General features: G+C 38.7%; 1 protein-coding gene across 3 annotated transcripts; it reads left to right on the forward strand.

The window, feature by feature from the left end:
- Positions 1 to 556: 556 nt before the first annotated feature.
- On the forward strand, positions 557 to 24,443 carry AP4E1 (adaptor related protein complex 4 subunit epsilon 1). Of its 3 annotated transcripts, XM_075431403.1 has the most exons (21): positions 557 to 784; positions 1,135 to 1,206; positions 2,067 to 2,190; positions 4,353 to 4,426; positions 5,846 to 5,967; positions 6,829 to 6,988; positions 7,519 to 7,685; positions 8,354 to 8,427; positions 10,516 to 10,638; positions 10,722 to 10,831; positions 11,118 to 11,257; positions 12,635 to 12,747; positions 12,887 to 13,005; positions 13,718 to 14,020; positions 14,766 to 14,880; positions 16,922 to 17,057; positions 18,208 to 18,463; positions 19,247 to 19,822; positions 21,256 to 21,440; positions 22,286 to 22,443; positions 22,872 to 24,443. In XM_075431403.1, exons 1-21 carry the CDS (start codon positions 626 to 628, stop codon positions 23,030 to 23,032), a joined length of 3,447 nt encoding a protein of 1,148 aa, XP_075287518.1. In that variant the 5' UTR covers positions 557 to 625; the 3' UTR covers positions 23,033 to 24,443. The 3 variants fall into 3 exon arrangements, with proteins under 3 accessions (XP_075287518.1, XP_075287519.1, XP_075287521.1); XM_075431404.1 differs by lacking the exons at positions 557 to 784; positions 1,135 to 1,206 and adding an exon at positions 2,893 to 3,561 and having other exon boundaries at positions 2,110 to 2,190; XM_075431406.1 differs by lacking the exons at positions 557 to 784; positions 1,135 to 1,206 and adding an exon at positions 2,893 to 3,146 and having other exon boundaries at positions 2,110 to 2,190.
- The last annotated feature ends 1,620 nt before the right edge of the window (positions 24,444 to 26,063 follow it).

Here is a 26,063-nt window from a genome sequence, read left to right on the forward strand (position 1 = left end):
GCACCTACAAACCATCGCACTGCTCTCTCTTTCGAAACCCACCTTCAGAGGTCTTTGTTTTGTGGGGCGGACAAAGACCTCCCGCGGGCAGGCAGGCGGGCGGGCCGCTCCTGCTCCCGCACCCCTCGCCCGGGCAGTGCTCCCTCAGGGCCTTTATCTCCACGCGGCCCGTGACCGGGCAGGGGCTGCCGTGACGCCCCGCCGGGTGACCCGCTCTGAGCGCCGTGTTTTAGCTCCGCGGAGAGCGGAGACCGGCCGGCGCTCCCTCAGCCCCGGCAGGTCCAGCGCCCAGGCTGGCGGGCAGGCAGGCGAGGCCGGGCGCTGAGGGAGCGGCCGCTGAGGGAACGGCCCCGGGGCTCCCGCCTGCCGCGGCGCCATCACGGCGCCCCCTCGCGGGCTGGGGGCTACAGCGGGAGGGGCGGGGCGGCCACAGGCCGGGGAGCCTTTTCCGCCCCGCCCCGCCCCCCCAGCGGGCGGTGCAGCGCCCCCTGCCGCCCGGCGGGCGCTCCCCGTAGCCGGGGCGGCCCCGGAAGTGGGCGGCGGGGGCCGCGGCGCGGGCGGGTTCTTCCCTTCCGCTCGGTTCGGTTCGGTTCCGGGCGGCGGCGGGGAGCGGGCCGCGGCCGCCATGAGCGACGTGGTGGAGCGGACGCTGAGCGCGCTGCCCGGGCTGCTGGGGCATGAGCCGGGCGCCGGGCCGGGGGGAGCCGGCGGCCCTGGCAGGGTTTCGGCCACCTCGCGGCTCGGCAGCCTCATCCGGAGCATCACGGCGCTCACCTCCAAGCACGTACGGGCGGCGGCACGGGCCGGGCCGGGCCTCCTGCTCCCTTCCCGGCCTCCCTGAGGGGCCGTGAGGCGCGGCGCGGCCTGCTACGGACCCGCGGGCGGTGGCGGGGCGCCGGCGTCTTCCCTCGGCCGTGGGGCTGGGTCGTGCCGAGCTCCGGCAGCACACGCGTGGGGGCCGGGGGGGCCGTGTGGCGGGGCGGTGCCTGCAGGGCCGCCGCCGCCCCCGGGGCCCGCGCTGGGCCCGAGCGGGCTGCGGGGCGCTGCCGAATCGACGCGTCCTCTGTCGCCGCTGTTGCAGACGTTGCCTCCGACGTTTATTCGAGATGAAAATAGGAAGTTTAATTTTTCTAGGAAGAAGAGAAGTTAATCCAGCAGGAACTAACCAGTCTGAAAGCAGCAGTTTCTGCCCCCACCACAACACTTGTAAGTTCTGTTGGTGGCTGCAGGCTCTGGGAACAGCAGACCAGAGGTGAAGAAAAACAGTGTTCTCGCTCTTTTTCCTGGTGGAGTGTCCAGGTGACCTGCATTAGAGATATTTAATTCAGAGTGTCGAAAGGTACCAGCGTCTGTGGTTTTGCAGCACGGTTAAAATAGTGAGGACACTGTGATTCTCTTTGATGTGAATAAGCTGTAAGTGTATGGTGCCCAGAGTCTGTCGTTCTGTAGTTTCTGAAACAATGCAGACAAAAAAGCTAGGTGATAAACTGCTTCCATCAAATAATGTTCTTGGCATGCTGACGTTGTTATAGTTAATTTGCGCCGTATATGAAGCTGTGCATTGTTGTTTGCACATGCATTGCTCGTGTCTTGAGTTGCAGGAGTTGATATATTCTGGTTTGCGATAGTTAATGTGTATCTCAGTCCCACTAGTGAGAGTTTTCGAATAAAAAATTTTAACACATAGTGAAAACCCATCCTAGGTCCGTGTAGTGGTTGGCGAAAAATAATTTGCATTAGCAATGTGATCACCTAACACTTCAGATAATTCATACTCTTTGTGTTAGTTGTCACGTATCTACTGTTGATCACGTGCATGCTAATCAAAATAAGATAACATCTGTAAGGGTAGTATATGGGGAGTTCTGGTCTTACGGTCAAAATTTAATTCTGATTTGCAGAAAAGGTTCACAGCAAAGGAAAAATTACGAATACCCTGACTTTAGAAAATGTGTGCAAATGCACATAGACTTCTGTCAGATAAAGTGCTCTGCTTCATTAGAACAGCAAAGAAGAGCGTAAAACATTTCTGATGTACAATTCTCAATTTATTTTTGGTATTTCAGAGACTGATGAAAGAATGTATGGTGAGACTCATCTATTGTGAAATGCTGGGGTACGAGTCTTCCTTTGGATACATCCATGCAATCAAGCTTGCACAGCAAGGAAATCTTCTGGAGAAAAGAGTTGGTATGTGCATGGAGCTGTAGCCTTTATAATAATCTCAGATTGTATTTTTAAAGTTTCTTAGGATTTATAGTTAATGTAAAAATACAGCTTACTTAGTGTTTTTCTGCTTTCTTGGCCTTGTTTTCTAGTCTCTCACTCCTCTGAAAACAACTAAGTCTCTAGTCTGTGAGCTGCTCTGTATCTGCTTGTAGAACAGAAGCCAGGGGAAGTTAATTTATTTTAAATCATTAGTTCTTTCATTGTTTTGAATTGCGGCGCTAATAAAGAAGTAAGTTACAAGAAATTTTGTTAAAAAACCCACATCAAGCTGAAAATGAGTTTCTGTCAGAATCTGGTTTCTTTTTCAAGTACTGTAGTACAAGATTAGACAAAGATGTTACTGTCAGACGTTTGTCAGACAAATGTTTTCTGGTTTGGTGCTTGAAGGATTTTTTTAGTTTAGAAACAGCTGTAGCAAATGAGGCAAATAGGGAGATCCTTATAGCACAGGTGCAGAAGTTCCTGAGGAAATCTGAAAGGCTAGTTCATATTTCTTTGGAATTTCATGCCATTGAGATTTCCTTGCCTGCCAGTGTGGCAATTAACTTGTTTCCAGTAGATTTAGTTTGAAGTAGCTGTCAGTTGTCCAGCTGTCTCATCTGGAGAATTTCCTTGCAGTTGCTGATTCAACTGCCTAGTGAAGACATTTCTTCTTGTTTGCAGAGAAAATGGTTTAACTCCAAGCAATACTATGTCTGCATACACAGAAGGAAGGCAATGTCTTGCGGGATATGCTTGTTTGATATCCTTTGTTTGAATTTCATCCGGATCATCTACTCAAGTATTGGAGTTTCTGAGAGAATGCGTTACAAGTGATGATTTAAAGTTGCTTTATCCCCGAGTAATGAAAGCCAGTGCACAGATGCTCTGGTAGGGATTAAAAAGTTCTATCTTCACCAAACCTGGGAGGGCAGTTGGTAAGCTGTTTTGAAGAAAACTTTGTGACCTCTGTAAGTGTCAAGTACCAATGAGTCTTGTTACTAATTGGTTTGAGACCTTTCCATACTAGGGGTCTTTCTGAGAAGGCTTTGGTGAAGTAGCTTTTTTTTTTTTTTTTTTTTTTTTTAAAGTAGGTGGCTTAAAGTTCTCTGGACACAAAGTGCCCTTAAGCTTTGATCTGGTAAAAGGATGCTATCAAGAGTGTGTGTGTGGGTTTTGGGTTTCATTGTTGTTCTGCAGTTATATGTGAGATAGGAGGATGACCTTGTCTGTTCTTGGTGCACTATACCAAAGCTTGTATTAAGGCATTGTTGTCAGTTGATCCAGTCAAGATGGGTTGCTCTTTTACCCAGTGTGAGCCTCCAAGAATGAGAGCGAGCTACGTTACTGCAGGTATGCTAACCTGATCAAGTCCATAGTTTCACAAGCAGATAGATCAATCTGATAGCCCAGACAATACAGTTATTTGTATCAGAGTTGTTCATTTTGATCTCTAAGCCCTGAATGAACCAAGACCTTTCTTAAGATCATCTCTGTAATACAAATATTGTCATGAGTTGTGGCACACCCTCCCCCCCACATCCCAGTCCCTTAGTTTAAAAGGAAGAGGGGGTCTTGAAGGGAAAGGTTTCTGGCAGGTTTCTTTTCTGGGGTTCTCGATTTGTTTCCTCCTTGATAAGAAATAAGGGAGTTCTTGGCATAGGATGGTGAATTTACTTTTCCGTATTCCAAGCTGAATGTAAAATTTATTTGAAATGGAACTTTATTTTTTGAAAAAAGAGAAACAGATACAAGGCAGTGCAGTTGGGTTGTGTAGTCTAGAAGTAATATACTTTTCCCTGTTCAGAGATGGTGTTAGTTTTCCAGGAAGTGATTTCTCGTGGTGCTCTTGGCTGCTCTTCAGCTATAACAGTATTGTGATGTCTCTCATTTCTCACAGCTTATGAATTCTTAGCTGTTATTTGTTGAGCTTTACTGCAACTTAAATATAACTGGTTTGCCTGGAAATAAAAGAAAGTCTTGGTATTTAGAACATGAGCAACTGTCATCCAGCAGTAGGTGTTTTCTTGGGTTTTTGTAATTGTTTGAGTTAACTCTTTTTTGTATTACAGACAGTCTTAAGTTTTCTATCTTGAAGTTCCATGTTGCTTGAAAGTAGTAATGGAGGCTGCTTTCTTTTACAGGTTACTTGGCAGTTTCTTTATTTCTGCATGAAAATCATGAACTGCTACTTCTACTTGTGAACACAGTTGTGAAGGTACAGTGTTTTTGGAGGTCTGGAGGTAAACTAAATTTGGACCAGTTCTTTCTGGTTTATGTCACACAAAACCTAAGCTATGTACTCGTTAGTTCTGTCTTGCTCTCTGAGTTGCTGTTTCTTTGGTTAGCAATGAAAATTTGAAATGGCTTTCCCTGGCTTTTTAATTTAATCTTGGCATTCCTGCTGTTGCAGCCATGTTTTTAATTTTTTTCAAAGGAGATATGCCATAAAATTTCCTTTATAAATTTCCTTTACCAATTATATACATTCTCAGCTTCAGGAGGAGCCGTGCTTGCATATTTCAATGTAAACTTTTTCCTTTTAGCTGACAGCAAATATCTGTTGGCTTCTTTGAGTTCTTTTGGTAATTTTGATGGAAAATGGAAATATGCTTTGGAGTGACACTGAAAGTCTGTTATGTAATAATATTTTATAGGTGTCATTTTCTGTATTACTGCCTCTTACATGGAGCAATTGTGACATACTATAACTTGCTGTGTAATGATTACTTTTATATTACAGTAGGCCAAAGTCACATAAATTATAAACTGAAAGTGATGCTCATTTTGTTGTTGTGATTCGAAACTGTTTTATAATCTTTAAAGATCTGACTTGAAACTAGTGAGGATATAGAAAGAAGTAGAAAACGAGAGTCCACAAAAAACTAAACCAAAATGAGGGCTATAACAATGGCCAGAGCAAACAATGATGTGAGCTGGAAATCTTATACATTTCATTTGTATTGAAAAATAGTTCTAGTCTTATGTTTCATGAATTCATCCATCCTTTTTTGGTTTAAGGTTGCAGTGAGCTATTTCTACTATTTTTAATTGTATTTGGGACAGGCTGCGGATTTTTATTGTTACTTTTGTAGAACATTACGTATGATTTGCATTTGCTTCTTGGGGAGTAGGTAATGTCTTATTTTAGTGTACAAATATGTAACTGTCAGTATTATTGAGCTTGTTCGGGGTTTTTTTTTTTTTTTTTATTCTTTGGGCTGGATCAAAGGCACTAGGGAGAATACTGTTGAATTCTGTGAGAGGTGACTCATGCCAGTGATCCACCTGGGGACTCAGCATAGTTTTGCAATCATCAAACTTTCAGTAAACAAATTGATTGTTGCTTTATGTGTTAATCTTGCCTAAATTTAAAATAAGAATGTAGCTCTAACACGAGCTTGAGGAGCTGCTTGTTCCTTCTTCCTGTATAAGAGAAGAACCTGATTAGCTCAGTGAGAGGTGACACTTCTCAAACACGAGCAGACGACAGGATGGCTGGGAGCAGGATGCCTGCTGTAGGTGGGCTGTGTAGGTGGGCTAGATCCAGCCTGCTTGTAAAAGATTTGGGGTATGTCTGTGCAGAATTTAAGTCTAAATAAAAAAAATCACTGTCTTATTTCAATGATTGTGACAGGACTTACAGAGCACTAATCTAGTAGAGGTGTGCATGGCATTAACCATTGTCAGCCAGATCTTTCCACGAGAGATGATTCCAGCTGTTCTTCCCCTAATAGAAGACAAGCTCCAGCATGCTAAGTACGTATTCATTTATAGAATTTCAAGTAGCCTTGTATGGTTGAATGACTTAATGTTTTGGGTAGTCTTAGTAAACTGATAGTTTTTCTCTGAGCTGGTCTTTCTAATCATTGCCTTCAGAAATTGTTCCTCTACTAGTTTATCTCTTGGATTCGTGCCTCATTTATTTGTGGTCTTGACTGAGTATTGGATAGGTATTAGTTTTTTCGTAACCAATTTTGATAGGTAAATATAATTGAATTTATCTGCTGGAGTCCTTTTAATGAATACGCAGGTGAAGAAGTATTTGTAGAGTAAGTGGAGAAACAGATTAGGGTCTTTGAAGTACTTCACTGGTACTTTTTTTTTTGTAAAGCTCTTCATAGAAACTTTGTTGATAAAATGTATCTGCAGATACCAATACCCTTGAATTGTTTGATTCTTCATTTGTAATATCCCATACACAGAGGATAACATAATAAGTGTTGGGCTGATTACAAAGGGAACTGCATAATGAACTGACTCAGTAACTTCTAGACAGGTATTTTTTAAAGCTGCATGTGACTGCAGCATATTAGCAGTGGCCAATTTCATTGTTTATTTGATGGCCATTCTTTTGAATTATTGATCTGACATCAAGCCTGACCACACTTTTAGGTTTGCTTTGTCACTTCCTCACCTAAATGGTGTTGGCAAAGTCATTTGTTATCAAATATATAAAACATGGGTTCTCGCCTCGCTCCAAATCGTGATGTCCTGATGGCCGGCCACATAATTTTACATTGCTGTAGAAATAACAAGTGCAAGTTGTTTTTTCAAGTCAAGTACTTAAAATACACAAGCAGCTTCATTTTGTTTTATGTAAATCTGATTTCTCTTCAGGGAAATTATCCGAAGAAAAGCTGTTCAAGCTTTATATAAATTCTATCTTATTGCTCCTAACCAAGTTCAGCATATTCATGATAAGTTCCGGAAAGCCTTATGCGACAGGGATGCTGGAGTCATGGCTGCTTCTTTGCATATTTATCTTCAAATGATTAAGGTAGGCAAAGAATTAGAAGTACAACTGAACTTAGGAGCTATTTTTATATGTATATATATTTTTTTTTATTTTAAATACACAGTGTACTGTTCAGAAGTTTTGCAGAAAAAAGAACTTACTTGTTATCATTAGCAAAGTTAATTTGTGTGATCATACCTGTCATGTTTGTTTGTGCTAGCTCTCCATTTAGCTTGACAGATACACTTCCTGCATGATCCGAATGCTCAGCATCGTTGGCATTGTTAGCTAGATGATCTAACTTACACAGTGTGTTAAAGGGTTTGCTGAAATTTGCTTGTAATTTTTTTTCTGTTGCCTTCAAATTCCATTCACTCCCTTTGCAAATGTGTGAGAAAATAGGAGGTGTAAAGTGAAGAGCTTACAGGTGTTGGGGGATGAGAGTAGAAGTTTGATTTAAAGAAATGAGACCATTGCTGTGGGTATTTTGATCTTACTCAATTTGTGGATTGTTTTTACTTGTGAGATGCTGTATCAAAATACTTGAATTGTATTTCTTTTTCATTACGTAGGAAAACTCATCTGGATACAAGGACTTGACTGGGAGTTTTGTAAGCATCCTAAAGCAGGTAGTGGGAGGAAAGCTCCCTATTGACTTCAACTATCACAGCGTGCCAGCACCATGGTTACAAATTCAGCTTTTAAGAATATTGGGGCTGTTGGGAAAAGATGATCCAAGGTAACCAGATCTTTCTCTGTAATTAATATTTTGAAGGTATAAGGGATAGAATCATTAAGGCTGGAAAAGACCTCTAGAATCATCAAGTCCAACTGTCAGGATACAGTCATGACCTGTACTCATGGACAGCTTTCTGTTTGTTTTTTTTTTGGTTTTTTTTTTGTTTTTTGTAAGAGGATTTCGGTTGAACTTCTTATACATTTGTTATTAACCAATACAGTGAGCAGATACTTTTTAAAGTGAAAAATTAGTTACTTAACTTTTGGATTGGCTAAACGATTCTTGTGGAATATGTTTGAAATGTATTTTTGCTGGGACTTCTGTTACTAGGTTACGAAACAACTGTGTGAAAATCCGTAGTAAAGATATTTTTAAAATAAGTGGTGTCATTTTGTTACGACACAGTTGTCTGTGATCCTTTTGCTGTTGAGGTTTTATTTTTTTATACAAGCAGCAAGGGAAGTGGTTTTTATTCTTGTGTCTTTTGAAAGCTGCAAACATCTTGTTAGATGCCTTTTAGAAACATGTTATAGAGCTCTTCCATGTTAAAGCAAATCTGTGGATATGAATAATTTGTGTTACGGATTTCAGTACGAGTGTTTGAGCTGTTTGACAATAAGACTACGTGCTTGTTAGTGCTACAAATAATTTTTTTTCATGTTAAACAGGACAAGCGAATTGATGTATGATGTTCTAGATGAATCTTTAAGAAGAGCAGAGATAAATCACAATATTACATATGGTAGGTGAGGTTATTTTGTGTAACTATGAGTATTTGGAAAGATTTAAAATGTGAGTAGTTGATAGTGCTAAAATACTCAGTACTTATGAAAAATCTATGTTCTTAATGAACAGCAACTGTATTCTTGTGTCCAATTACTAAATTGTAAAAAAAAAATACATTGCTGTACAGTGCAGTTTTTTATAATTTACGTAAAACATTTTTATTACGGGGAATTCATCTTGACTCAAAAGCCTCTATCCTATGTTTGCATTGCCCTTAAAGATAGAAAGTCTGCTTCATCAAGAGAGCTCGTATTGAACATTGCTGAAGTGGAAATAACTGATAAGAGAAAAATCCTAGTGATACAGCTCTGTTTATTAGAAATGCTTAGGTCTTCTTTTCACTGCCCTGAGAAAGGCAATGAAAAGTGTGCAAGAGTGACAGCGTTGGTTCTTTACAGCTGTGTAGGGCTTTTCCTCTAGCCACAGTTAGTAAAAATGACACCTCCAGAGTTCAGTGATAGTGGTGCCTGTAAAAAGATGCTTTTGGCACACATTTCAATTTTAAATTTCTAGAACATGGTGGAAAGCTATGTTAACTTCTTTACTTCTCAGTAGAGAAAGCTGTATTTGTTGCTAGAATGAAGCAAAAGGAATAATTGCACTGTTAAGTGTTTTGTTTTGGTTTTTTTTCCCTAATAAAAAGCTGAGTAATTTATTTGGATTTTTCTTTGCCTTCCCCTCCCCAGGTCTTAATACCTCCCCAGACACCCAACTGTGATGTTCTAGAACCCTACATGAAGAGCTGTTTCACTATTAAAAAAAACTAAAGCCCACTTTGTTTTATTGTTAAAGGCTCATAGATGTTGCCAAAGTACCTGTGCTAATGGAATGGAAATAAAATTGAGACTTTTTTAAAATATCACTGAGGGGAAAAATAACAGAAAGTGGCCCAAAGCTCTAGATGTCTAACATCTGCTTGATACATATTTTGTAGAGCGTTGTGTAACCTTCACTTCCACTAAAAAGGGGAGCTTTGGGAAAGTATTCTTTTTTTAGTAAATTATAAATGAGGAAGTATCTGTCAGACATTTAGTGTATTCAGTTTATTGCTTCTATTCTCTTAAGCAAGAACATACAAGATATTGGGAGGTGTGTTGCCTTATAATATAGACAATGTGAACTTGCAGTTGCTAAGAGTTAAACATTAAATTTGTTTTAAGCACTTAAGGGGCAAAGTGGGCAGTTTACTACAACTTATATGTGGACGTAGAATTTAGGTATGTAGCTTTGTTCACGTATGATAAGCTTTTTATAAAACTTTAGTTGATGATCCTAGCAAAAGAAAAATGTAATTCTGAGTGATTATTCTTTCTTACAGAAGTCTTTGGATATTGCATGTTTCTTGCTTCTTGCAGCAGTTGAGTTGCTAATATGCTAGTCTTTTTCAGGTTTAGTTTTGTAATGCTTAAGAAGAGTAGGTGGTTGTCTATCGGACAATTCAGTTAGAGACTGAATTACAGGAACAGCTGAGAATTACCTCATGATTGTAAATGCCAGTTAACTTGGGGAGAATAACTTGGTCTGAATCTTTGCCCAAACTGCCACAAAAGATTAATCACTTTTTGTGTGTTATTCAGTTTACTTCTAGCTTTTTCTCAAACAACTATACAAAGTTTTGGGTTTTTTTTTAAATAAAAATGTTCTTGGGATGATTTTGGTTGTGGTAGTAGCTAAGAAATCATATGAATTATTGAAAAATGTTTTGTCTCAAATGCTTTGTAGTTGACTGTTGGCTTTCTAAAGACTGTCCCAGTCCAGTTCCTTGAGCAACTATAGGAGACTTCAAGGTTGGAAGGACTTTAAGGGCATAAAGTTCTATGCACAATAGCAAAGGCTAATAAAGGATATGTATATACACTAGAGGAGATAGTCTTTCATCCTCTTTTTACTTATGTCAGTAGGTACTCGGCAGTTAGCTGCAGTCGGGGGTGGGATAGCACTGCAGTTCCTTGATACAGTCAATAAGCTTGTTTGGTGGTTAAAAATTTTTGCATTCTAGAAGTATTTAATACACATTAATTATGTCTTTTTCTCCTCCCTGCAGCCATCTTGTTTGAATGTGTCCAAACAGTTTACACAATTTATCCCAAATCTGAACTACTTGAAAAAGCTGCCAAGTGCATTGGAAAATTTGTTTTGTCACCCAAAATTAATTTGAAATACTTAGGTAAGGATATCTGATTTCATTAAGATATTTTTAATTTGGTCATAGGAGTATAATTATATCACTTCCAATCACTTATATTCTAGGTTTAAAGGCTCTGACCTGTGTTATCCAGCAGGATCCTAATCTGGCACTTCAGCACCAGATGACAATAATTGAATGTCTGGACCATCCAGATCCCATTATTAAAAGGGAGGTCAGTGAATTTTTAAATGTCATCCACCTTAAAAATTAACTTAATTTTTGATAGGTCTTCTAAAAAGAGTAGTGTAAAAGGCATATTATGTCTCAGTTATTGTGAGAGAGCAGTTACAAACAATATTAATGTGACAAGCTATGTAGATAAGCAGTGTATTTCATTTAAGGCTTCCCAAATAAAGACAGTTGCTCAATTTGGCATCATACTAAAGTGTTTCTGTTTGCCTGCTTCCTTTTTTGAGTCATTAGAGCAAATTAATTATATTTTTTGCCTTCTCTTTCAGACTTTAGAGCTTCTCTATAGAATTACAAATGGACAGAATGTAGTAGTCATAGTTCAGAAGATGCTTGACTACTTGAAAGAAAGCAAAGAAGAATATGCTATCATCAACTTAGTAGGCAAAATAGCAGAACTAGCTGAGAAATATCCTTTTATTTTTCTGAAACTTTGGGATCAGAGCTCAGGCAAACGTAGCATTTGTACCTTTCAAAGCATCCTTCATGATCTTTTGAAGTAGGGAGTGTTATAGCTGTGCTTTCCACTCTTTCAAATGCATAAAAAATATGCAAAAGAAAATGCATACAAAAATGATTACAGTGTTTGTTGTATTTCACTGAGAGAGAGTAATGGCACTCAAAATACTTTATCTTGGCTTTGGAGAGCATCAAAACCTTGTGTTTTTAATTTGAAACTTTGCAGTTGTACACCACTGCATGGAGAGAGATGCCTCAGTGCTACATTGAGTGCTGTGCTGTAACTGTGGGAGTGATCTTACTGTCAGAGAACTCTTCGTTGTGTGGATTCTAGGAATAACACACTTCTGTAGAAATAAAGATTTCTTAGCTGTGCCAAAAAGATGGAAGTCACGATTAGGGATTTGGTGTGTGGTGGACATTGCTGTTAGACTTGCCATTGCCGGATTTTCTGTACGTATTCTTGTCTGATAATTTGATTTCAAGCTCTTCGTAACGGAGAGCTTACCTTACCATCCTATTTGTACACTGCTTAGTAGGCAGTAGTGTACAAAAAAAGCTGTTTTGTCATGCAGTATGCAAAAGTAAGACAATAATATAAATCTCTCTGTACTGTTGAAAATTTCCATTCAGAAAGTGTGCATTTTCAGGATTTACCTGAGAGAAGGCAGAAGGTGACTTCCAAAGTTAGCAAAGGCTGATCAGATTTTAAATATATAAAAAAAACAACGTTACTTTCTGTGGAGTACTTGTGTTTATTGTTTCCCAGTACGTTAACAGCAATACACTGCTGAAAAGAACAGCTAGTCTGTCATTGATCAAATGATACGGGGTAAACAAACTCAAAAGACTATGCTGGAACGCTAACATGGAACAAATGTGAACTTAAAATACAGTAGGACGGGTTTCCAAAGCTAAAGCCTTGTGTGAACCTGCCTGTTCCTACTGTATGAAGTCTACTTAAACTCTTATTTTTACTCGAACATTTCTTCGTGCACAACTTAAGATGTATTGATTGACAAGCCAGCAAACTGCACATTATGGATAGCTGTTAAGTTCACACGCAGCCCTTTTCAACAGGGCAGTAACTTAAGACTTCTCTACCTGACTGCCAGTTTTCATGAGTTTACAGGAAACACTTTATAAAAGATAGAGGAATATTTCCTCTTCAGTTACATTGAGCTGATATTTGACCATCAGGCCCCCAAATTATTGGGGAGAGCAAGACATGTAACTTGTTAGTGGAAAATTTGTTTCCTTAGGAAACACTCTAAAAAAAGAAAGAAAAAGTTATGCCTTAGCACTTCATTCCTTAACGTCTGGACACGTATGCCCCTGACAATGAGTGGTTTATCCAAACAATGAATGCTGTGTTTTCAGTTGGAGGTGATGTCGTGCATCCTGATATCCCAAACAACTTTCTGAGGCTGTTGGCTGTAGGTGAGTAACTCCCCGAATGCTCTGGAGAATTAGGCATGTCCCTTGATCATCTGGCTTTTTTCCTGAAGATGCACTTAGAAGTATTTGATGGGAGGTGTTATTTGCCTTTCAGGCAAAGTGTGTATTGTTTTCTGTCTAGGATTTGGTGATGGAAAAGAAGATGATCAGCTACGGATATATGCAGTACAGTCTTATTTAGCATTACTTGAAGAGGAAGATGCATTATATCCACAGAAATTCCTTCAAGTTATGAGTTGGGTAAGGTAGACAAATAGTCAAAATTGAATACACAGGTATGAGGAAACTGTCAAAGGTGGTGATGTTTTAATAAATATTTTTGGTTTATTTTTAGTTATGAATATTCTGTTTTTACTTGAAGTCAAGATAATATGCTGAAATGTATTTTAGTGACCTCTTTTGGTGCCCAAGGACTAGTTAGCTTGTAACAGTTTATGGAAAAGCTGACTTGCTCCCTTTAAGCAGGTGGCTGTTGGAATGGCTTGGGAGTCACATGAATCTGCATGCTGAGAGCCTTTCTGTCTGCATTAGAATTAGGCCAGATGTGGTTGTGAAATGGATTTTTGGCATTGCAGGTGACTGGCCAAATGCTGTGCTAATATTGTCTGGTACCTGGGTGAGCTTCAGCTTCCACCCAAGGAAGAGGCTGCAGTATGAGCAAATCGTGTTCTGTAAGGGCCTAATTGCTATGTTTAGCTTTCTTTTCAAGACAGCTATTTGATTTTTAAGAAGATAAAAGTTGGAGTCTGCTGAGGTGAACACAGAGATCATTTCAAGCCTTTGACATTTAAAACACAAAATGGTAAAGGAGTAATTTAGAACATGTTTAAATAATAGTTTCTTGAATGTGAGGTGGATTTTATTGTGCTGTTTAGTACTACATCCTAATTGTAAAACTGAAAGCACTGCTCTGTGTGACTGAATGCATATTTTGTCTGTTCTTTGTGAATAGGTGTTGGGGGAATATTCCAGCCTTGTTACAGCTGTTGATCCAGAAGCTATTTTGACAAAACTACACAGCCTGCTGAAAAAGACTTGGGTTACTTCCGAAACTAAAGTGTGGATAATGGCTGCAGTCACCAAGATAGCATCACATACCTCCTGTTCGAAAACAGTTGACAAACTAATCCAAGAATTCAGCAACTCTCTAGATACCTGCATGAGACAGTATGCCTTTGAATTGAAGCATCTGTGTGAAGACAAAGCTCTGATGAAAAGCTTGCTTCCGTTTGATGCTGGTTGCAGTGACATGGTGGTAAGACAACTGCCGTGTCTGTTCTTCATGAACCTCTTTGTGGTTAGGGGGTTGAATATTTTGGTGAAAAAGTGTTTTTGAAATAAATATTTGACAGTTCTGATTGGTGCCAGTATTTAGTCTGCTTACAGTGAATTTGCAGAAACATACTTTTTCAGGCACATGTGATGAATCATAACATTCTTTACTGAAAGATAAAGAACCATGATGTTCAGTAAGCTGGAGTATCTTTTAACAAAGTTATGGTTTCATATGCTGATTTTTTTTTTTGTTGTTGTCCTTTTTTAAAGACAAGTTAGGCCTGCTTTAGTGATACAGTACTGCTTGTTAATTCAAAGAGTTTGTATCCTATTTAGAAACTACTGATCTTGAGACTGAAATGGCCATATTAAATGATGGAAAATAATATTGATACTGCAGAGGTTTTTGAAGGGGTTTTTTTAAACTCTATTTTCATAGAACAGTAGGATCAGCCATTTTGGGAGACCTCCATTCTGCTTTTTTTTTTTTCTTGTTTAGGAAAAAAAATCAATAGCAGAAGAGTGAAGTTACAAATCTCTAGCTCAGAGTCTGTTTCAACATACTTGCTTAACAATTTCTGTTAATATAGCAGTTTTACTGGTGGATATGGGAGACATGAGATAGAAGATCCTAATTTGTTGAAAATACAATATCCTGTGGTAACATCGGGCTCAGGTATAGAAAATATTTTCATTGCTTTGTCACTTTCCTTAATTCTGTGTAGGTAGATGCTTCCTTGTCTTTTCTGGATGGGTTTGTGGCTGAGGGACTAGGTCGTGGTGCAGCACCTTATAAGCCTCATCACCAGAGACAAGAGGAGAAACTTTCTCAGGAAAAAGGTGACTGTTAGTTTACTGCATTTATTAGGTAGCTGGTAAATTACCTGATAAGTATTAACAAACAATCGAAGTGTACAGTTAATACTATTTATTAGAGTCATGTTATCTTAATACATCTCTTGTCCATAGACTTAGCTAAGTTCAACTTAGATTTTAGTTCCACTTCTGTCTGGCTGGTATATGTAACTGTTCATTAATCATAGGTTGCTGTTCTGCAGTCGAGAACGTTTTACTATGATCTCTACTGGTCTATGGGATTTGAAATTTATGAGGATTATTTAAGTGAAAGCAAAGGGTTCCTAACTTTACTGTACTGAGTACTTAATCTTGACTGTGGAGTTACAGTTTGCAATAATAATCATTGTGAACTTATTTTATGACACAAATCCTACATTTCTTACCTAGTGTAGGTACAGATAAGTATGTGCTTTTACTTGTTTAAAAATATCACAAAACTTTAGTGCATTTTTTTATTTTTACTTTTTTGCCACACTTTATTGTAACCAGTCATGATTTCTTTTAGACAATTCTGAATGATTCACTTTGAGGTTGGAAAGCTTTTCTAAAACCTTCCTCAGCTTTGCTTTACTTTTGAGGAGTTAGAAAAGTGAGTCTTGTACACTGCATTATCTACAATTATTTTTTTTAGAAGATGATTTTGACTGTGCAGGTTAATGTATACAATAAATAATATTGTCCATTTGGCTTGTATGCGTAGCTTGGCAGAATTGATCACTTTTCTGAGAAAATGATAAATTGACAGTATTGCCTCTACAGCCTCCATTTTAAGCCTGCTAGAAAATTCAAAATTTTGGTGGAGAAATGTTGAACAAGGTCAAATACCTGGAAACTGAATATTTTATACTGTTTTTTCTATGCAGGTAAAGCCCTGTGAGGGTTATAATCAGCTGTATGTCAGATTGAGCTCATAATAGTGCTTCATACTGAGGTGTTGAGAATGAAATTAGTGGTCTTTACTGATGAAGAACACCCGTTTAGCACTCTGTTTGCAGTGCTCTTAAAATATTTCAGGGAAGCCATTGTAGGAACAGAGTTATGAATGGCTGTTTTTTCCTCGATAATCACAAGTACTGATTAGTATCTTCCACTGGTTCGTAAATATGCTAGGAGGCAAGAGATAGGGGAGGTAGAATATTCAGAAATATTCTATAAGGGGAGTTTGCTGAAATTCTTTGTTTATAGATAACTAAACTTATGGTTTATTAGAGTTTGAGTGTCTTTATGTGGCTGTTGGTTATCACAAAGCCCCTTGGATCTCCATTCCTTCTTGCTGCTTTATGGGACAGGACACTTCCTTAGCACTGCCACCTCCTGTATCAGGAGACTTCTCTCATCCCAGATGCCCAGCAGCTTTGCTGCTTCACTTGGCTGGGAAGAAGAAAGTGCAAGGCTGGGGTGGAGATGAGGGGAAGGGACTGTACCCCTTGACAGTTCCAGGGCTGCGAAGGAGAGTCTGCGCTCTGCTTCGTACATAACAATGGCTGCTTGTGTTATAGTCCAAAACAAGTTTTAGAAGCTATTCAAACTACATTTTGATTCGTAAAGCATAGCTAAGGTGGCTGGTTCTGAATCCTGATTTGCAAGTCTTAATGAAAATGATTTATCACTCAAGGTGTCGAGCATGTTTGCAAAGCGAACAGTGATACATGGACATAGTGCTGTGGACTCAAAATGTTACTTATGTTCACGAACAAATGGAAAAGCTCACTTATTTAGATCCAATACAGTACTTCTGTCTACAGGTACTAAGCATCGGCAGATGTTTTAGGGATACACTGTAAAGTTGCTACTTCTGTTTTATTTCAGTATTTAAAACCAAATGCCAAATGAATACGTGTTTTAGATAAATCGCCTGTGTGTCTACAGAAAACTTACTTGAGAACAGAAACATCCATTTTTAATGAGGATAGGTTCCTGAATGGGAAGCCTGAGAAGCGCAGCAGCACAGTTTTCAGAAAATAGATTTCTTTTTTACCTTTTTATGCCTCATTGTAATTTTAAGATTCTGTCTGTCTTGCAGCTCTGAATTTTGAACCTTACGGATTGTCATTTGCTTCAAGCGTGTCCTCATCTGGCGTCACTGGCAGACAGTCCCCCACTGGTTTATCTTTTGGTTCTGATATGTCTGGTAATAGTGCTGAGACAGGGCATAAAGAGTGAGTTAATTTGCGTTTGAAATGTACTTCATTTAAGCTTCTGTCCTTGTCAGTATCATGTCTCTCTTTCTTCATTATGTGAAACTAAAAAGAATGCAGTTGAACTTGGAAACCACCATCATGTGAGAAGAAATTCGGATGGCACCTTCTTTGAAATAACTAGAAAAAAGCTAATGCAGTTAGACTGTTGTTCCATTTTCTTCACAAACTACAAATTAAGTGATAGCTAATGCAGTAAAATTGGGACAGGATTACCTGATGATTACATGATGAAGTATTTTTTTCTCTGGCTTCTTTCTTTTTTTTTACAGGCTACCCTTAGTTTTTATAGGTTTACAATAATGTGCCTTTTAAGGAAAATTCTTTAGATAAAAAAGAGGCTAAGATTTACAGTGTAAGATATTCCTTAAGTTTTAGGACACTGCAAATAAATTCCATATTCATAGTTTCATACAAATTAACAACTTCACTTATACTCTGGTAAATTGGTATGCAGGAAACCTTGGAAGCTTTTGCAGATTCTTTAACCAGCTTGTGTAAGAAAATTTGAGTGAGCTTTTAGGTGTAGGACTTGCAGCATTTAGCCTGTGTCTGTTGAATTAACTTCTGCTGTGGTTCAAGGTGTCTGAGAACATGAACACTTTTCATAAGAAATGATAATTTAAGTTAACGGAAGAGACTGAAAAGAGAGACGTAGAGAATATTTTTTTAAGGAATCAGCAATAGAACTATTTAAATATACTTGGAGATTCCCAGAATCATTCTCCTGGGGAGAAACATATATACCACGTTGCTTGCATTCGCTTTTTAAAAATTATTCAAATACATTATGAATGTAATCTGAAACTCTGGGTGGAGTTGACAAACTCAGTCTACTACTGGCTGCAGGTGTCTAATGCTGACTTAGTGTAGGTCTGTGCTTAGGACTATATGGCCTAGTCCAAGTTTACATTTGCAAGGTGTTTTAGAAGGAATGAATGACATTACTGACATAGAACTTCATGTTGATGCGAAAGTGTTCATTTATATTCCACTGCTCACTGTGCATATCGAAGTACCAGAGCTGTGAATGGTGTTTAGAGTGTTGGCACACTTTTATGAACGTGATGTTCATATGGTTGACCCTGCTTTGTTTTGTTTGCCTTTTTAGGACAAATACTCTGAAACTTGAGGGAGTGCGCAAGCTATGGGGAAAAGAAGGGTATCTTCCAAAGAAAGAAAACAAAGTAGGGAAAGAAAATGAGCCACAGACTGTTTCTTGTGGCGGTTTATTAGCAGGGCAGGTGGGTGATCCTCCCGCATTGCAGTCCGATCAAGTTGCCAGCCTCTCTGAAGAAGACAAAGAAAAGCAGCAGTTAGCATCAACTTTGTTTATTGGGCTAGGATCAAATGCTGGTGTCAGTCTGGTAAGTGGTTCTTTTGAGACTTACCAGTTTAAAGTTTATATATTGCCTTATTTACAGTTACAGATATTTATCTGCAAATGGAGATCAAATTAGCGTTGTGGTAAAACAAGGCAAAAAACTCATTGAGAGTCATTGAAAAACTTGAAAATTTCTTCTGTAATTTGATAGCTTGTTAAGAACCTGAAACGGGTTGGGTATTACTTGGTGAAGCAACCTCTGGAGCAGATCTGATTCAGTAACTAGAACTTCCCTCTGTTTACATGTTGTGCTTTGAGTTTTAGTCTGTTTTCCCTAACAGCTGTTCCTTGATCCAACTTTGCAGAGCTGTTGGCATTCTTCTGGCAGTAAGGCTAGAGTGTGATGCCCTGTGTCAAGACTATTTTTATTTATGTGCGGTAATATGTGGAACATGAAAGAATTCACCATTAGGTCATCTTTTTAAGACTGGTATTAGCATATTAGCCAGCTCAAATCTTGGCATTTATCGTTCGTTTAACCAGAACATGTTTACCTGTGCTTGCTTTTTAATAGGAGCTTTTAGTTTATGGTTTAGAGAACCTGGAATAATTCTTGCATTATAGGCTAATCCAATACCCTGTTAGAAATACACTAAAAGCCCGTTACTGGATCCATTAAAATGCTTGGAATCTGTTTGTATTTGTCATCTGAATTAATTCCTTGGTTATTATTTGTCCTTGCTCACTCTGTTTCATGCTGTTAACAGCAACACAGCTGCTTGTTAGAAACTTCCCCACCCAATTTGTTTTTCTTTTCCCTTTTCAGATGGGGAAAGCAGACACAGCTACTCAGAAGTTCAGAAGAAAATCGAAGATAAATAAAACTCAAAATAGTGAGGTGGTGTCAGACTTCCAAAATCATGCTGCTTCAGGTTTTAGTCCCTTACTTGATACAGTGCGTATTAACCTGGAAGACTGTGAGGAAAATTTACACACAATGTTAAGGAAAGCCTCCCTGTGTTCTTCAGATATAGTAGAAGATAATTTAGCATTTGAAACGCCTCAATCCCCCAAAAAATCTGCGCTGTATGACAGACTTTCAGATAGTAGGCTGTCACAGTCATCTTTGTTTGCTGATAGTAATATTGAAATTTTTCAGCCTTCTCAAAGTGCTCAGTGTGAAAGTGCCAGTAAAACACTATTGGACCCTTCCTTACCAGAAGAGCTAGAAGAGCTCACTCACTCTGAAGTAGTGGAACTTTGTTGGAGTGATGCCTTAGCTCTGTATTTATGTAAGATGTGGGCAGATGACTCTCTGGTGCTCACTGTTTTTGTTTCAAATAAAACCACTTCTGCACTTCACATTGTGAACTTAGTGTTGGAAGAAACAGAACATTTTCAGGTGAGAAACTTTGTTTCCTTTATGTTTCAAATTCACTTGGAACTTCTTGCATTTCACTTGCATTTAAGTGTCCGATGTTTGGTTTAGTGTAATCACTATGCCTTTTTCCCAAAGCATTCCCTTAAAACCTGTGGTATGGCTGTTACACAGATCCTAAAGGGTAGGGAAAGAAGTCTCAGTGCTAAACTTAGTGTCATTTGGTATAAAAGTTAACATCTCACTTTTTTAATTCACTTTGATTTTGTTTCCTACTGCTTGCCTCCATATAAGTATGATTTTTCAGTTCTGAATTCAGCTTCTTCCTGGTGTTGAAGACTGAGCGCAAACCTAAGCAGTCATACTCAGAATGGTATGACTCGAGTTGCCAAGGAAATCACTGTAACTGCTTTTGTCCAGGTGTGACTGTTGGGCTTGTGCATTCATTTGTATTTATCTGATAGGCAGACATGATGCAATTCCTTCCTTCACATAAGGTTTGTGTAAGCTTGCTTCAAGTTTTCTCTTTTTTTTTTTTTCCCCCAGAAGACATCAGTCATGTGTCATTCTTGTTCTCATGCATTTCGTTGGTGGGATGGAGTCGGTCAGTTTAGTTTTTGACACCGGCTACATCTGGGATTTAACTATGGTTGGTTAAAGCATGTGATAGTCTTGATTGAAGCTTCACTTAAACAATTGGAAAGCTATTTAGGAATTACCTATTGGTGTGACTATTCATGGATTTTGCTGAAAGAAACACAGAATTTTGAAACCTTGGAGACACAGCAAGTGATGACTGGATAAAGAGAAATAAGCAGAATGTTTCTTTTAGAATGGACTTCATCCAGGAACTGCTAATTGATGATGAAGTCTGCTTGCCATTTCTGGCTTGAATCAAATGTGCCATGGCATTGATAGAAAGTGGGCATCTTGTGTCTAGTTTTTCCTTTCGCTTAAGTTTCCACACAGACCACTATCATGTATAGAATCTTTATTAATAGTTTATTTGGAGAGGCCAGGGACTGCTGAGTAATCTTGAAATGGTCCTTGTTATTAGGGATGATTTCTCAACTTCTTGCTTTTAGCATATAGCTTGGGGTATGTTGCAGTGTTGCTTGCTCTTGTATATTAGTTTATTTTGGGACTAAACTACAGAGCTCAGGCCCTTGGTCATCAGTTCTTGGTCTCTCTGAGCAATCATTCAGGATGGGAAGCCAATTGGCAGAAAGAGATCAATTTCTCCAGTGTTTTAATTCTTGTAGAACTTTTGTCGATGTTAATTATTGATTTGTCTGTGATGAGAGCTGAGATGTAGTAGCTCTGTTCATTTGCCAGATAGTCCAAGAAAAACCAATTGAAATAAAAGGCACTTACACAATTTTATAGCTGTATCTTAGCCACTTAGACAACTTGACAGCAAGACTTATATTCTATATTCCTTTTAAAAAATTATATAGATTTTGGGGAGTCCCACATACCAGTTTCCTGTCATTGAAGCGCAAAGTGTGGAACGTTGCCAGAAATGTGTGTGGATGGAGAAAATCTGTACACAGGGAATTCTTTCTGGCTCCGTTAATTACCAGTCAGAGATGGAAACTCGCCTTGAATTTTCTGTAACTTTATCATTGTTGGACTTCATCAGGTAAACAAAATAAGCTGCACTTTTTTAAAACACATGTACTCAAATAAGTATGAGACGAGGGCAGGATGATTTGGGTATTGATTATGAAAATACAAGGCTTCATCTTGAGCAGCTAATTTTCATCCAGTTGAGATGACTGTTAAAGATAGTAAATGGTTATTTATACACTTAGAAAAAAGGGGTAAAGTTCCAGAAGGACTACAAGTTCCAGTGAGAATATTGACAGTAGCTGTAGATTATAATAGTCCTGAGCTGCACAATGTGTTTTTGAGGAGGCTCACAGAACTGAGCGAACAGAAGGGCATGCTGTTTTAAAAATGGCATAATATAAACATGTCAAACTGAAATAAGTGATTTGAGTACAGAGATCCATACGTTACATGAAAAGGCTGACAGCTTTTGCAGGGGAAGAAGAAAGCTTATTCTTTTCATCTTTGAACACTGCATTTATTTTTGGAGTAGAAAAAGCAAGTGTTCTTTTTCCAGTAGACTTTTCTGTTTTGTAGTTAAATCCACCTTGTTTTCCCTAATACAGTCTACCTCTCATTGAACCTTTTTTGTCTCTTTCAGTGGGCAAATATCTTAAGGCCATTCACTTTGGTCCTCCATTTACATAGAATAATGTGGGTTTTTTTAAATTTAGAAATCTAAAGCAAGGAATATGATTTTTTTTTTTTTTTTTTAATGTTGAGCTGGGAAGAGGAGGGGTTTGTTTAAACTAATCTGTATTTGCTTATTGCTTGCTGTCTTGTCCAGTTGCTTCCAGATACGATTTTTTGGGACACCAAATATATTCTTAACAATGTATCTTATTTTGCTAAGATATGTGGTGAACTTACTTTTAGGCCAATGGAAATGACTACAGAAGACTTTGGGAAGCTGTGGTTGTCCCTTGCCAATGATGTTAAACAGAATATAAAAATGCCATCTTCTCAGGATTCCCTTTCAGCAGCTCTGAATACGCTGCAACAGAAGCTGAAACTCCATATAGTTGACGTTATAGGTGAGTGGAAGTATACTGTAAGGTCACTTGCAACCTGTAATTTGTCCCAGGAAAGTCAGGTATCTTACAGTTTAAGGCAGGGAATGTTTAGGAGCTTAGTAATCACAGGAGCGTTGTCCTATGGACTTCATTTGCATTACTCAGGGGTCCATGTGAAGACTGATGTAAAGGTACACATAAATTTTACAAGGTAGCAAACTGTCACACTGTGAAGAGTTTTGGACAGGACAAAAAATGGGAATGATACGATATGACAAATACGAAGCTGGGATTGCAGGAGGCATGATTTTTGGTGATGTGTTAGAGGAGTTGGGGGAAGAGTAGAAGAGAACAGCAGAAATGGAGTTTGAGAGAGACTTTTTTTTGTGAACTATACTATAGCTGTTGTTAATTGTTGCTTCATTTTTTTCTGTGGCCTCTGTTTTAAGGTAATGAGGGAATACTGGCATGCCAGCTACTTCCATCGGTGCCCTGTCTGCTGCACTGTCGTACTTACTCAGGGATGCTGGCTTTGTGGTTCAGATCGCCTTGTTCTGCTCTTCCGGATGGTTTGCTTTACCAGTGTCAAAAGGTGATGGAGGAATCCTGATAACAGTAGTGCCTGCCTTAATCCATTTGGTGTGTGAAAAGCAAATCAAAGATTTATACAGTTGCACACATAATTACCAAAGCTAAATTAAGATACTGCTTCTCAGAAGTATTAAAAGTTTTCTTCCGGCTAGCATATATCACGTGGAGTTGTGAGGGAAGAATGATGACCTAAATTACACCTGCAAAAAAAGGCTCAGGACTGTACAGTGACTGACATGTAATCCACTAAAGTATTGTTACCTGTTTAAGTGAAATGTATATTTGTTAATTTTGTTGTAAATGACTGAAAATATTTATTTTTATTATGCTTTTATAGATGCCAACAACTATTCCTCATAGCAACTACTTAAATATGAGTTTAAAGAAAACATATCTGCATTATGAGGGCAGACTTGATCAGTTATCGGGATCACCTAATTTTATTTAGATATTTTTCTAAAGCTATTTTTAAGCACTGCTGTCAACAAGACCTGTGTTGGTGGTTGTATAACATAACTTAGGTAGCAACAAATGCACGTTTCAAAAATAGTTACAAGATTTTTAGTGAGCAACACACTTCCCATGCTCTTTGATATTTACCATTGAAGTGGTAACATCTTGATAGGTTTTTGGTGGGAGGCAGGCGTGTGAAATTGTGTGGAAGCACCTGCTGGGGGGTGAGCAGAGGCTCTTAGGGTTAGTTCCTGTCTGCAGCTCTTCCTGCCTCGTGTTTCAGTCATGTCCCCTTTCCTTAGGGGTCTGTCCCAGTCGCTGAATATTTGTGCCCATCGAAAGATAAGTTTCACATGGATCCAGTCGGAGATGACTGAGCTGGGGGCAGTTGGCTGTGGACACGTTGACTGCTTGGGAGTTGGCTAGTGGATAGGTTCATTGCTCCCCAGTCAATCCTGTAGATTTAATCTGGCCACTATCTCTGTCCATGAGAATTCACATGGAGGAAATATTCATTTATTTTTACTTCTCCCTATTTATAGCCTCAGTGTGACTCTTCAAGCCTGTGACTTGCACAGATGTGGCTGTGTTGTGTGTGCGTGGCTAGGAACTGCAGTCAGGCAGAGGGGATCTAAGTCAGAGCAGCATACGTGATAAACATGTCTGTCTAGATTGCCTCCTTTTCTTCCTGAAATAACCTCACAGTCTTGAAAATCCAGCATTTTTAATTTATTTAGATGATAAATGAAAACTTTAATACTGTTTAATATTATTTATAACTGGTCATGTTTTTTATTTAAAAACATCAAAGATTGTACACAGAGTTCAGACATTGTATAAATGGATTCTACAGTGGACTTCTCTCCTTTGTGTGTTTAATATTAGCAAGGAAATTCTATTTTATATTTCAGTGTTATTGATTCTCACCTAATAAGCACTGGTTGTAAAGGAAAATAAAGTATTCCGTTACTTTGTTAGTGTTTTGGTAAATGAAATCATAAGAATGTTTATGTGCTGATAGTTTAGTTTTTCTTGCTGTGTTCTTTTTGTGGTTTTTTTTTTTTTTAAGTCAAGCCTCTTGCGTTGTCACAAGTATAATCATATAAGCAAAGCTCATTTTTTATTACTGTTTCAGTACCCTCTTAGTGAGGAATTTAAAGTGCACTGAACCTGTAAATATACTTAATGTTCTGCATACTTTAATGTTTACTTGGCACTTCAAGACAGTTTATATAAATGAAAACTGATTTATAGTAGAATAATGTCCAGCAAACTATTTCCCTCCTGGTAAATCAGACTTGTGTTATGCAATTGGACTTTGGTAATCATATGAACCATCGTAGAAGTATCTGTTTGTGGCCTATGCATTTAAATCACTTCAGCAAGGAGATGTTCAATGCCCTAGTGTTTAAAAAGAATAGAAAAGACAATAATGCCTTCTGTTGTTCATGTAATGTTCTTTATAACCTTTTTCACTGTATGAATAGTGTATGTTAAGCTGTCAGTGTGCAGATTCAAAGAGCTTGATGGTAACATCGCATAAAGGAGTTTGCAGGGAATTGTACCTGTGTCAGTCTTTATTTTTAGATTGCCCAGCAAATATTTTTCTCAATCTATCGCCATCTTTGCATTTCTTGTAGTTTAATAAAATAGTTTCATTTAAAAAAAAACTGAGCTTGATACTTGTTTAATATTCTTTGCTACCACATGTAGCAGTGTTTCTGCATGTTAAGAACTAGGTTCTATTCTAATTGTTTCTCTTTGCATCTGAACAGTGATGAAGAATGTAACATTGCAGAAGTCTTGACCCCATTGGTCATTTAAATATCCTGCGTCTCATTTGGAGGTATAAGAAGAGTGAAAGATTACGCTTTAGATCTTCTGAACAGCGTTCTGTGTGCCAGCTCACACTATCCGATACTCTTTTTGGAATACTGCCAGATTGCGGGGTTTGTTTTTAGGCATCACAGGAGACTTTAGGGTCTCTTGTTATTCATAGTTGACAGCAATAACATTTTTTTAAGTCCAGTGCTGACATAACACACCATTTGCTATGGTATTGAGAAGGAGGTGGGAGTTTGGGAGGTTTGACGTAATTGCTGAATTGAAGGTGGCTGCAGCCCTGATCTAAATGATGAGCCTGTTGTGTGTGGCGTGGGTGTCCATGTGTAACCAGAGTGCATGCCACACGGCGGTTTGGGCTGAGATGAGGAGCCTAGGCCCTTCAGAACCTCAGCAGTTCAGTGCTGGGAATCCCTCTGATCTTCATCCGTCAGCCACTTGGCTCGAAAATGACATACAGCTGCACAAGTAATTATACAAAGGAATATTCTTTCATCTAGTTTGGTATTGAAAATCCTTTAGTGAGTATCTTCATCTTTGGTGTTCCCACTTACTTTTCTTTGTGACTTATTAGATCTTGAAGGGTTAACCTGTTTTCAGGGAAAAGGAAATAAGATGCATAGAAGTAGCCTAGAAGGAAGAGATATTTTCAGATATTTTTAATGAAACAAATACTTTGGTAGGAAAATGGAAGTGCAGCATGGCAGTATGGTGCAGTAAACTAAAACAAAAAAACTAAACATCGATCACATCTC

This window comes from Opisthocomus hoazin, chromosome 10 (genome assembly GCF_030867145.1).
Source record: "Opisthocomus hoazin isolate bOpiHoa1 chromosome 10, bOpiHoa1.hap1, whole genome shotgun sequence".
Classification (NCBI taxonomy): Eukaryota; Metazoa; Chordata; class Aves; order Opisthocomiformes; family Opisthocomidae; genus Opisthocomus; species Opisthocomus hoazin.